Source organism: Charadrius vociferus, unplaced genomic scaffold (assembly GCF_000708025.1).
Source record: "Charadrius vociferus isolate BGI_N301 unplaced genomic scaffold, ASM70802v2 scaffold472, whole genome shotgun sequence".
NCBI classification, from domain to species: domain Eukaryota; kingdom Metazoa; phylum Chordata; class Aves; order Charadriiformes; family Charadriidae; genus Charadrius; species Charadrius vociferus.
In genome coordinates, this window is record NW_009647735.1 from 9,807,213 (window position 1) to 9,819,570 (window position 12,358).

The 12,358-nt window shown below is 59.4% G+C and overlaps 1 protein-coding gene across 1 annotated transcript in view; it reads left to right on the forward strand.

Annotated features, from left to right (window-relative positions):
* NLGN3 (neuroligin 3) overlaps positions 1–12,358 on the forward strand; it is a 25,670-nt gene that overhangs the window by 11,945 nt on the left and 1,367 nt on the right. Inside the window, 4 exon segments of the mRNA XM_009881743.1 lie at positions 1,590–1,649; positions 4,339–4,488; positions 6,203–6,388; positions 11,689–12,358. Of these exon segments, the coding sequence (XP_009880045.1) occupies positions 1,590–1,649; positions 4,339–4,488; positions 6,203–6,388; positions 11,689–12,358 (1,066 nt within the window).

Genomic DNA, 12,358 nt, shown 5'->3' on the forward strand with positions numbered 1-12,358 from the left:
CACAGCCATTTCAGACCTCTCACTCCCCCATCCTTTTAACTTCAAATCCTATCCCCCTCCACGCTGCCATCTCTGTTATCCACCACCTGTGTCACCTGCAGGATCCCACTCCCAGAGTGGCAGTGAGGACGACACCCCAAGTTCATCTTCCTGGCCAGTATTTGTGCTCACCATCGTATTTTCATCCAGCCACAGGGCTGCCCCTCACTCGTGGGAGCCTTGCTGGAGGCCATGCAAGACCCTTGCGGTGGCAATGGGTCCAGTTGGTGACAGCAGCAGGGCCCCAGGATTGGCTGGGTGCCTGGCAGGACCCTGAAGCCCTGCACATCTTGGGGAGGTCCACCTGCCTGGGGGAAACCCGGCTGTCACCCCTGAGGTCACCATCATCTGGGGAACTTTTTGGTGCAGGCATTAGGGCGCAGAGGGCTGGAGGTGCTGGTCTGCAGTTCTAAGGGGATAAGGAGAGCACAGTTCCTTCCTGAAATTCAGGGCCGCACAGCACAGGCATGGCACCACCCGGCTTTGTGCCCACAAGGGCACCCAGCCCTTTGCAGCACGGGGGACCATGGTACAGGTCTGCACTGCGTCTGCTCCCTGCCAGCCCACAGGCCACCTCTCCTGGCTCATGCCGGCTGCACGCAGCTCGGGAAGCACCGGGCTCAGTGCACGCTGTCTGCAACAGCATCCAGCTGGGGCTGCAGGCCTGACCCGTGCTCTGGCACTGCAGATTTGCTAAGGGACACTGGAAGGCATTCAGGATGTTACAGAAACTGGTATCTTTAGGGTTCTGCCTTGGTCAGGGCAAGTTAGTCGGTGCCTTTGCAATCCTTAGAGAACCATGTAGCTAGTCTTCTAAGAATGGTGATGGTACAGGGCGGAGCCGGAGGGCGCAGGGAAGCACCCGTCATGACGGCAACCTGCAGTGTGCTGTGGTGGTCTCGTGCTGCGGCACTGGTGGTTTGCGGCATAGCCATGCCAGGCACAACAAGGGGCCATGCGCCGTGTGGGGGTGATGGGCAGGACCCTGGCTGGTGGTCAGTGGCCACCCAGGGTGACCCTTCATGTGGGCTCTGCTGGTGGCGGGGGATGGGATGGCTGTCCCTGGTGGCAGCAGAGCTGGGAGCAGGGCTCCTGCTTGCAGCCGGGTGGTAGGAGAGGGAGCCTTGCCCCGGTGCAGGGACTGAGGGTGTGCGAGCTGGCGGGGGCCAGGCCGGGATGCAGGAAGATTGGTGAGTGCTTTGAGAGGCTGATCCACCACCGGCGCTGGTGCTGCCCCAGGCCCGCTCTCCTCCTCCCTGCCGCCCCCCGGGGAGGATCTGGGAAGGGGTCCAGGTGAAGCAGTGTCCTGGTGCAGCTCTGGGGCAGTCCTGCCCGCGCCCTGCGCCGCCCTGGCTCTGGGAGAGGTACAGTGTGAGTAGCCAGCAGTGCTGTGGGGCGCAGGCCTGGCCCCACCGTCTCTGCTATCATGCTATTTTTGAATTCTCTTTTGTTTTTTGTTTTGTTGGGTTTTTTTTATTTGTTTTGGTTTGTTGTTTTTTTTTTCCTTTTTGTTTTCCTTTTTGTTCTGTCTCCTCGTGTTTGGTCCCTAGGAGCCAGCGCTAAGAAACAGGGCGAGGACTTAGCGGATAATGACGGGGATGAAGACGAAGGTATTTCTGTGCTCGAGGCTGCCCACTGCATGACAAGCAAAGCAACTCTGTTTGCCCGCCATCCGCTGCCATCCCCCGGGAGCCCTTTGTGTGTCGGTCTGCTGTGCCAGGCAGCTGTGTGGGTGGGGGGCAGGCTGGCCGGCTGTGCAGGGCGACCAGGTCCTTCCCCTCCTTGGGATGGGGCGGGGGGTGAAGCTCATGGGTTTGGGTTTTTTTTTTCACTTTAGGAGAAGTTTGCTCCTTCTCCGCTTGAGCGAGGGCGGGGAGGAAGCATGGCAGCTTGGGAGGAGAGGACCCCTCGGGCACCTGGGCCCATTTCACCCCGAGTCCGGTCACATCCCACCTCCAGCCTCATCCCTCCAGACTTGGTGACACACAGCTGGGAGCCAGCGAACTCCCCCTCCACCCTTGCCCGGCCCCGCCGTGGGTATCGCCACAGAGTGGCCATGCCAGCAGCTTGGCACCCGTGGCACCCTCCTGGCCATGCCCAGGAGACCCAAGGTCTGCTCAAACATGGTTTCTGTTAACTTCTCTCCTTCTCCACCCAACATGAGTGAGGTCTTGCATGCAACCAGAGCATCAGCACCAGCCAAGGCAGAGCAAGTGGGCTTTCAAGCAGATGTGATTCTAGATGTACGCCAGGGCTAAGCAAGCTGCAGAATAAGCTATTTTTAGTAAAACGGGGTTGTTCATCTGCAGGGTATGGAGTTGGTGTGTTTGGCTGCAGGGATGTGAATAGGAGGCAGGAGGAAGGGTCGGCCAGGGTGCAGCCCTAACGTGCCGAGGCCAGTAAAACCTCTTGGTGTGCAGGAGTCCCAGGGCAGCTCGAGCATGGCCTGGCAGATGGCGTTTAGGATCTGGGAAACAGATGAAAAGCTTTTTCCTTGGCAGTACCAAAACCCTGTTGTTTTCTCCCACTAACCTGTGCCCCAGGATCTCTTGTACCAGGGCGTAAACTGGCATTCAGCCTAAGTGACTCGACTGTGCTCAATCCCTGCACACTGAAAGGTGCTGCAGTGATTATGAGCTGTTTATTCCCTGGTACATCTCCACACATTGCTGCCATTCTGCTGCAAGGATATCCCTTTGTGTGTCAGTGGGAGCAGGTGGCAGGGAGGAGAGGACACGGGCACAGGCACTGATGTTCCTGCCCTTCGCATTTCAAGTAGGTGGCCTGGGGAAGAGTTGTCCTGCCATAGCTCTGCCGCACGGGCGATGTCTGTCCCGGAGGAGCCACAAGCACTTTTTGCTCCCCAGGTCTGTGCATTTGCCTGGCTGCATCCTGGCAATAGGAAAAGAGCTGGCACAGGTTTTGCCATGTCCTCATTCTCCTGGAGGGAAGAAGTTTTGTACAGGGAAGGGTGGCCACAGCTGGAGGTGGGGATGGCCAGAGGTAGCCATCAGCCTGCCCTACAGCCCCCTGCAATGGGCAAGCTGTGGGGAGGATTGGACGTGGGCAGGGGTTAGGTGGGTGCAAGGGAGCATGTCCACCCCGGCTGGGCTTCCCCACTGAGTTGATGTGGCTGTGCCCTGGGAGTCCCAGCCCCGGGGGCACCGCAGTGGGGGCTGGCTGCTGGGAGGGCACGGTGCACCAGTGAGGGAGGAGGCAGGGAGCTACGGCTGGCTGAGCGGCCCCAGCAGGCGATGCCAGCCTGCCTGAGCCAGGCACTGGGTGCAGGTGAGCACGAGGGAGAGCAAAGTTCTTCTCGCCAGCCCAGGAGAGGGCTGGGCACTTTAGGCATGTGGCACCTGGCTCCGTCTCCACGACGGCTGCAGCTGCCTCCTTCGTGTAACATGGGCGAGATGTACCAGGAGCCAAGCATGGGTGTTCTTCCCTTGTGCCTGGGCTCGGCTCCATGAGGGATCCCAGGCCAGTGGCACAGAAGGGGCAGGACGTCCCCTGGACAGGGCCAGTCGAGAGAGGGAGCATGGCTGCTCCCTGTCCCCCAGGCTCCTGCAGCCCTTCCTCCCCGGCCCTCAGGGTCCCATTCCCCATCCTCACTCCATGCCTCATGCCCTGTCCTCGTCCGGACTCTATGCTCATCTCCCTGACACACATGTGCACACACTGTCTGCCTCATCACCATGTCTGTGTCTGGGCACTGGGGTGCCATGGGTTCACATCCAGGCAGCCGGCAGGTTTCTGCCTTCCCAGGGAGATGGGAAGGGGGAGGCAGGAGAGTCAGACATTGGAGCACCCACCAGTGCCCCCCCGCCTTCCAGGTCCTGCACACCCCCATCCCTGCCCCCCCTGCAATGCCAGCTTCCAGGACTCACGGAGCTGAGGGCTTGGATCCAGCCAAAGACGGGACATGGGGCTGCATTCCGGGGCTGGACTCTGCAACTCCCATCCGCAACAGAGGTGCAGCTGGTCTGGCTCCTGCACGCAGCCAGAGCCCAGCTCGGGGGAAGAGCAGCCAGGTCCAGCGAGCATGTCTCCTGCGTGTGCTGAGACACCCGAGGGGACAGCAGTATGGGGACGGCGCAGCGGGTGGCGAGAGGGGTTGGCAGGGTTGTGGTGGTCAGCTTTGGAGGTCCACACTGTGGCCCCCAGGAGAGCTCTGGGTTTGGCTCCTAAGCCCTCTCCCCAGTCCTGGCAGCTGGCATTGCTCTCATCCTTGGTCTGCCTGTTGGGCAGGGTGCTGCAGCCGTTGGCAGGGGTCCTGTGTTTAACCACCTCTCCTTCCAGACATCCGGGACAGCGGGGCCAAGCCAGTGATGGTGTATATCCACGGCGGCTCGTACATGGAGGGCACGGGGAACATGATAGACGGCAGCGTCCTGGCCAGCTATGGGAATGTGATTGTCATCACCCTGAACTACCGCGTTGGAGTGCTCGGTATGGGATGGCCGGCGTGGGCTGTGCTGCCAGCACAGCGGGGCAGCGGGGTGAGCCCCCACGGCCAACTGGGCTCAAAACAACCAGGAAGGTGGTGGTGGGGACGGGAGGTGGGGCCTGGCAGGATGGGAGCTGTGCTGTGGGTGCTGCCCCTGCCCTTCGCTTTGGCCACCAAGTGGGTTGCCACGTGGCAGTGCCCACAGCGGGCAGTCACAGCGTGGTCTGGCTCCTGGTACGCCCACCCCTGGCCCGGCTCATTTACACAGCCTGGCTCAGTTGAAAGCAAATATTGGTCTGCGGTTAAATAAATAATAAATGTGTTTACCCAGCATCTTTTCCTGAGAGGGCTTGGATCGGTGAGCTGCCAGCAGGTATTGCCTGGCTGCCCCGGGGGACCCAGCAGCTCTCCCTCCCTGGGCACAGGCTGCCTCCAAGCCAGTTGAGCTGCCGGGACCCCCACAGCCACCCACTGCATCCCGGCTGTCTGCAGAGGGGGTCACCAAAGGGTGTCGGGTATAGAGGAGGGTGGAAGTCCCATTTTCATGAGCACTGGTGACCTAGAGATGTGAAATGGGGTCACAGGGCCAAAATGCACTGCAGTCCCCTGCCTGCTGCAGCAGAAACCCCCCAACACAGGAGATTTGCCTGGAGCATCACTGCTGCCTCCCTTAGCAGCAGGGAGAACAAGGGGTGAGGAGGTTTGGGAAGAGCTCCTTCCCAGCCAAGCTGCTGGTAGCGCCAGCTCTCTTCCTAGCCATCTAGCCTGGCACGGCGGTCTCCCTGGGCAGCAGGTGTCCCGGACGGTACCCGGGGCACCACATCCCTCTGATGGCCTCCAGACTCCGTAGTCTCTTAGGGAAGATGTCAGTTTACCTGGCAGAAAATAGGCTTTTCAGGAAAAACAAGCCTATTCAAGACCTGTCGATACTAAAAGTCAGGACTTTAAGATGGATAGGTACAAATTTAAGAGACGTAAGTCACAATATGAAATAAGACTTGAGTGGAGCCATCGTCATCTCCATTGAAGTGCTGCAGTGTGCCTGGCCAGAGGACCTTGAGTGCCAGAACAACGTCAGCACTGCTCCCTGACTGCTGGGGTTACCTACCTGGCTTTTACCTCAGGACCATGGCTTCGGCTTCCTGCTTTGAGTCAAAGCAAATGAATCACTAATAGCTTATCTGTGGTGTTCCCTTTGCTATTGAAAGCATTTCTCAACATCTTCCTCACTGAGAGCCTTTGTATTTTAAGCTGCAGTCGGTTCCTCTCTGCCCAGCCCACCTCCTTACATTTATAGAACCTCCTCCGGGCCACGCAGGTCCATGGGAAGCATTAGCTGTGCAGGCACTCAGCCTGCCGGCAACCACCGATGCTTTCTCAGCTTTCCTTGGAGCGTGCATGAGATGTCTCAACCCATTATTAGCACAGGTGGTGGTCTGGGTAGGACAGGGCTTTGTGCCCTGTCACTGCTTGCAGTTAGCTGGAGAGGCTTCCCGGGGCTTGTAGCTGCACTCGCAGCCTTTTGCCCCTCTGAGGTTGGCTGGAGCTCAGTGGTGTCCCTGCCCCAGCTTGAGCTCCTAGGACTCTCTTGGTAGTGGGTGTCATGCTGTGGTGGGACAGGGTTCCACAGAAGCTCCTGTAGGCTGGGGAGAGTGGGTGGGAGGTCAGGACACCCCCTGCTTCATCATCCCTAACTGGGCTCCCCTTGGCACGCAGGGTTCCTGAGCACGGGGGACCAGGCTGCCAAGGGCAATTATGGGCTGCTGGACCAGATACAGGCACTGCGCTGGGTCAGTGAGAACATCGCCTTCTTTGGGGGAGATCCCTTGCGGATCACCGTCTTCGGTTCTGGCATCGGTGCCTCCTGCGTCAGCCTGCTCACCCTCTCCCACCACTCCGAAGGTAGGTGCCAGCCGTGCTCGAGCGTGCTGGGGCTGCCAGCAAGCACCCTCCTGATGCTAACCCGGGGAAGGGAGCCAGCCCAGGTACTGCCACCCACCCTAGCGAAGTCAGGGCTGCTTTTTAATTAGTCACTGGTGAGAGCCTGATCCAAGGCCAGGAATATCATGGGCAGGGGGAGGCTGGCAGCAAAGCATGTGGGAGCCAGGGATGAAGCTGATGCTCCCAGGGTGCGGGGCTGCAGCCCCCCAGGGCCAGCACCTGGGTGTGGGGAGAGGTGGGGACCCGTCCTGTGGCACCCTGCCCAGGCACCCGCACTGACCCAGCTGCAGGTGTGGAGGGGCTGTAGGGCATCATGCAGGGTACCGGGAACATGATCTCAGGGCTAGGAAAGGCATTCCTACCGGAATAGAGGGAAAGCCAGACCTGAGCCTGGGGAGGGATGGAGGGCCCCATCTTGCGAGACTGGGAGAGCGGGAAGTGCTGCGATTAGCAAAACACAGGTGGAAGTGATATGACTGATATCTGTAAATATAGCAGAGTGTTTACTCTAGATAAAGAATGGAATTATTTACGCTAAAAGATTGTGTTGGCATAAGAGCAAATGCATGTAGCCACCTGTGAAGACATTTACATTGAGCATTGGGAAAAAAAAATTTAACCATGGGAGTAGATGTGTTCTTGATAAACTTCGTAAAGGAAATTGCAGGAGCAAAGCCTGAACTAGATGTGGTCCACAGGGTACCCACCTGCCAGGGACTTGGTCACAGGGCTTTATATGAGGGTGCAGCCCTCTTCCAGTTCTGTGTCCCCAAGCATGGTGTAAGAGAGAAGGGGCCGCGTATAGGCAGTGGACGCAGATGTGACTCTGCTCCTCAGAGACACACAAAATTATAGTTGAAGCCATTGAGAAGAGCTGCAGCCCTGCTCAACAGCCTGAGAACCGCAGAGGAACCTTCAGAACCTCAGCAGGGCTGATGGCCTGGTGGAGAGTGTATGGGAGGAGGCTGGGGCTGGGGCTTCCTCCAGCCCTGGGAGCTGCCAATGGGCTGATTGCCCCAATATGATCTCAGCCCAGGCTGCTGCAAAGGTGGCTGCACCAGCACCAGCATCACAGTCTGCTTGGTAGTATTCTAGGTGGAGGTTTGCAGGCGCTGTGGGCAGTGCGAGGCTGGTGTTAGCTGCGGTGAGAGGTGGCAGAGCCTGTGCTGGTGGTGGGGAGTGAAGGGCAGCACCCCGCTGAGCCCAGACCTGGCACAGGGCTTGCAGGATGCTGGCAGTTCACCATGGAGCCAAAGGCAAGCCAGAAACAGCTCTCTTCTCCCAGATTTCTCCAGCTGCCCTTTCAGTTAAACTTGCCTGATTCTGGCAAACCACTTGCCCTGCAGTGAGCCCACCCCTGCCTACCTACCCATCACCGTGCTGGGCTCTGCTTCCCACTGATGGCCCTTCCCCAGGGAGAAGAGGGGCTGACAGACTGCCTATGCCTCTGCACCCATCCCTGCTGCCCACCAGCAGTCACAGCTAGCTGCCAGCCTCTCCTCGGACGGGCCAGCAAACTGAAGCAGAGAGGCTGAGACATGGCTGCCATGGCCCACTGGATCAGAGCATGCAGAGGAGCTCTGGAGCCTCCTGGGTGGTGGGATATCCCAAGCTAGCTTTGGAGCCCACCAGTGTCCCATGCTCTCTGTGTGCTGGAGCCTGTGGCTCCTAACCCACCCTGTGCAGAGTGCTCCTGCTCTTGGGGCAGCAGCTCCCACTGCTGGGCTCCCCTTGGTGCCCCTAGGACCAGAGCTCTGGGGGATGCACAGACACCACAACAGAGGCACATCTAGACCTGGTGGGCAGCTGCTTCCCAAAAACTGGCAGCTTGGGTGCTCCTACATTAAGTCCATGGTGGTCTTCCATGACTGCCCCGCAGCCTGCTGGGTCTGTTGTCACTGTCGCCATCGCCCTGCCATGTTTGAGTAAAGCAGGGAGGAACAAAAAGGCAGATAAAGCTGAAGTGATCCAGCCCTGGCAGTGTGTATGGAGCTGCTGTTGCTCACTCAGCACATGTCTGTTCTGGGTAAGCCACTTTCCCTGCTGCCCCAGGCTTCTCAGGACACTTGTACTCAGTCCATGCTCCTGCGTGAGTGCCTGGTGCTTGAAGTCAGCCCCTCTGTCATCCTGCTCCTCCCATGCCAGCTCCTGAGAGGAATGCTCCTGGGGCAGTTGCCCCTTCCTTTTCAGGTGACTTCGACAAATATTAATGCGTATTAGAATACAATAAGCTCAAGCACATGGAAAATGTGAGTTATACCTCCAGAGCCACTGCCAATGTTGCAATGCCAGGGCAGGGCAGGACCAGGGCTGCGCTCACCGCTTTTGGGGCTCCTGGGGTAGGATTCCCAGCTACCTAGAGCCGTGCAGTGCAGGCAGCAGCTCTCTAGCCCATAGGAGGAGATGCTAAAGACAGCTAAAGAAAGCCAGAGGATGCTTCTCTTGTGTTAGAGGGTAGATTGAGCAGTGTGTAGGAAAGGGGCATGGGTAGATCTTTGCAGACTTGTTTGTGAGCAGCGGGCAGGGCAGGGCAGGGCAGGGGACGCTCTGTGGATGCGGGGGCCTGCGCGCGGCCATGCTGTCCCTGCACGGATACCTGGGGCTCTACGTGCCCTCTTGCCCTTGCACAGGCACCCTGGGCAGTGTGGGCACAGCGGTGGGGAGCCTTTAACAGGCTGAAAGCTCCTGAAGAAAGAAAAAGGGCTTTATCTGCCTGTACTGAGTGTGAAAGGCCAGGGGGGATGACACGCTGGGTGTAATGCATTTGTGATGCCGGGTGCCCGGCACCCTCGCTGCTGTGGCAGAGGAGCTGCTGCCAGCTGTGAGGTGGGAGGGCAGTGCTTGGTGCTGCAGCCAGTGTTCCATCAAAGCAAACGGCCATAAAATGACCTCAAAAAACCCCACCCTATGCTGGAGCACCCATCTTCCCAGGGACGGGGCAGCCAGCTCTGGAGCATGGTGGGGGAGCTGTGCTAAGAAGCAGCCAGCAGACCAGGCGGGTTTGTTTTTATCGCATGAAAATAAAACTCATAGTCATCAAGAGCTATTAATGAAGCTGCTAATTTGTGCCTGCTCTGCCAGGCGCTGTGAGAGGCAGACACTGGAGGCTGGTGCAGCGCACGCTGTGTCTGGCTGCCGGGGAGACCTGCAGCTCCCCTGCCAGCCTCAGCCCTTGTAGGCGGGTGGATTCCTCGCCAAGGACCAAGGTGCTGGTTCTCTCCCCAGCTGGCCATGCCAAAGCAGGAGCAGTGACTGCTGAGAAAACCTCTTGTGCTTCCTTTGCCCCATCTCCTGCTTCTTAGGGGCTGCTGCCAGCTCTGAGGATGCTCAGACCTCAGCTGGATAAGGCACCCAGCACCCTGCTTTGAGTAGAGCTTGGCTCAGACAACCCCAGAGGTGTTTCCAGTCTCAGCTACTGAGCAAAGGAAACGGGAAGTCAGGAGCTGGTGGCAGCCTGTGGCACCAGGCACCCTTCGGCAGAGCCCTGGTCCCACCACTTGGCTCCACTGTGCTGTGGCTGCCAGCTCTGCAGGACACGGGGGTGCATCGGGACCCTCACTTCAAACGGGAACAGGCAGGGAAAGCAGAGCTGCTTCTTCCTGCCTGGGCCCCAGCAGGCTGGAGGACCCCAGGGTGAGATGCAGGGTGGCGATGCCTCCCTGGGGTGCTGGCATGGAGGGGAAGGACATGGCAGGTCTGGGCTCTTGCAGACTCCTGGGCCCTCCTGGGTCCAGACATGGTCATGCAGAGACACAGCAAAGGGGCTCCATCAGGGACGTGACCGGCTGTTGGTGACACCAGCTGCTCATGCTTCCCCAGGCAGGGGTGGGCAGGGGCAGAGCCCAGACCTGTAGGTCTGTCTGGGAAGTGATGCTGCTGGTGGGAAGCAATAGCTGCTGCTGGGACAGCATCTCCTGGGAGCCATGGAACCTCCATCCTGGCTTTTTGGCACATGGATGATGGTGCAGAACAAGCAAACCCATGGCCAGCCTCCAGCCCATAGGCTGGGTATGGCTTTCTAGGGCACCAGGAGGTGACAAACAGAGCTTGTGACTTCTCTTTGTCCCAGCGCATGGGACTGTACGTCAGGTACTTGGCAGAGCGAGGACTGTGCGTGCAGACAAGAGCTATGGACATGGTGGCCGGGAGCCAGGAGCCTCCCAACACTTCTGCTGCAGGAAAGTGCATGCTCCCCTGTAGAGTGGTACGGCCTTAGCTGCACATGGGGTCTCACACAGGCACTCCACCTTTCAAGGGGCTGGGAGGCAGCCCCGTGGCCACCACGCTGCTGCGCCACCGTTCAGGGACCTCCTGAGACAGTCCCTCGCAGTGAGCGAGCGCCGGCGTCCGGTGAGGACGCAGGCAGCACTCGCGGTACAGGCGAGGGCTGGCCGAAGAGCAGGGACCCCAGGGTGCACCCCGAGTCCAGCTGCCTTTCACCGCCCCGGAGGCTCCACTTCCTCGCCGCCCTTTGTATTCCGAGCACAAGCGCCATTGACATGGGGCTGGAGCCCAGCCACGCATTCCTCCGCCTGGGCCAGGGCCTTTGTGGCCCCGTTTTCCAGGGCGAAAGTCCACTCCCTCTGTGTTCCCGGTGGCAGAAAGGCCCTCTTTGTGCATCTGGCAGCCTGCTCCTGCAGGGCCGGATTGGCACTGAGCAGCCCCAGCTGGGCAGGAAGCGGCAGGGAGGGGGTGAGGGGGACCCTGACAAAGCGGTGGGGTGGGACACACAGGGTTAAGTGTCCCTAAGCAGACATTAACCCTCCCGCTGCTGCCAGCCTGCAGCCAGGCTGCTCGGTGATGCCGGTGTCGGTGTCGCAGTGGGCTGGAAGATGGCGCTGAGCTGGTGGCAGCCCTCGGGGGCTCAGGCAACACGTCCTTGGGGTGGCTGGGACAGCGCGGGCTGCTCAGCAAGGCCAGGCTGTGGAGCAGCCACAGCCCCTCTCCTCCTCGCATTGGGACAGCAGGATGCCAGGCCATCCCCTGCGATGGGATCCTCAGGGAGCACAGCGGCCCTTAGTTGCTGCCAGCAGCACCCACTGCATGCCCAGCTGTCACCCTGCCACCCTAGTAGTGGCCCTGAGCTGAGCCCCCAGTGGAAGCCTGCTCAAGGCCAGGCACAGGCTGGAGCACTGGGTCCTTGCAGGGGTCCAAGGGCATTGTCAATGCCTTCTCCACGCTGTGTCCTGCACTGCAGCATGGGGTGTTGGAATGGCACTCACCCTGCTGTGAGCTTTCTCCACTCCTTGCCTGTCTTGCAGGTCTCTTCCAGAGAGCAATCATCCAGAGCGGCTCCGCGCTCTCCAGCTGGGCGGTGAACTACCAGCCTGTGAAGTACACCAGCATGCTGGCCGACAAGGTGGGCTGCAATGTGCTGGACACCGTGGACATGGTGGACTGCCTGCGGCAGAAGAGTGCCAAGGAGCTGGTGGAGCAAGACATCCAGCCAGCTCGCTACCATGTGGCCTTTGGGCCAGTCATTGACGGGGATGTGATCCCAGATGACCCGGAGATCCTGATGGAGCAGGGTGAATTCCTCAACTATGATATCATGCTGGGGGTCAACCAGGGTGAGGGGCTGAAGTTTGTGGAGGGCGTAGTAGACCCTGAAGATGGCGTCTCAGGCAGTGACTTTGACTACTCAGTCTCCAACTTTGTAGACAACCTGTACGGTTACCCTGAGGGCAAGGACACCTTGCGGGAGACCATCAAGTTCATGTACACAGACTGGGCCGACAGGGACAACCCTGAAACACGTCGTAAGACTCTGGTGGCTCTCTTTACTGACCATCAGTGGGTAGAGCCATCAGTGGTGACGGCTGACCTGCATGCCCGCTACGGCTCACCCACCTACTTCTACGCCTTCTACCACCACTGCCAGAGCCTGATGAAGCCTGCGTGGTCCGACGCAGCCCACGGGGATGAGGTGCC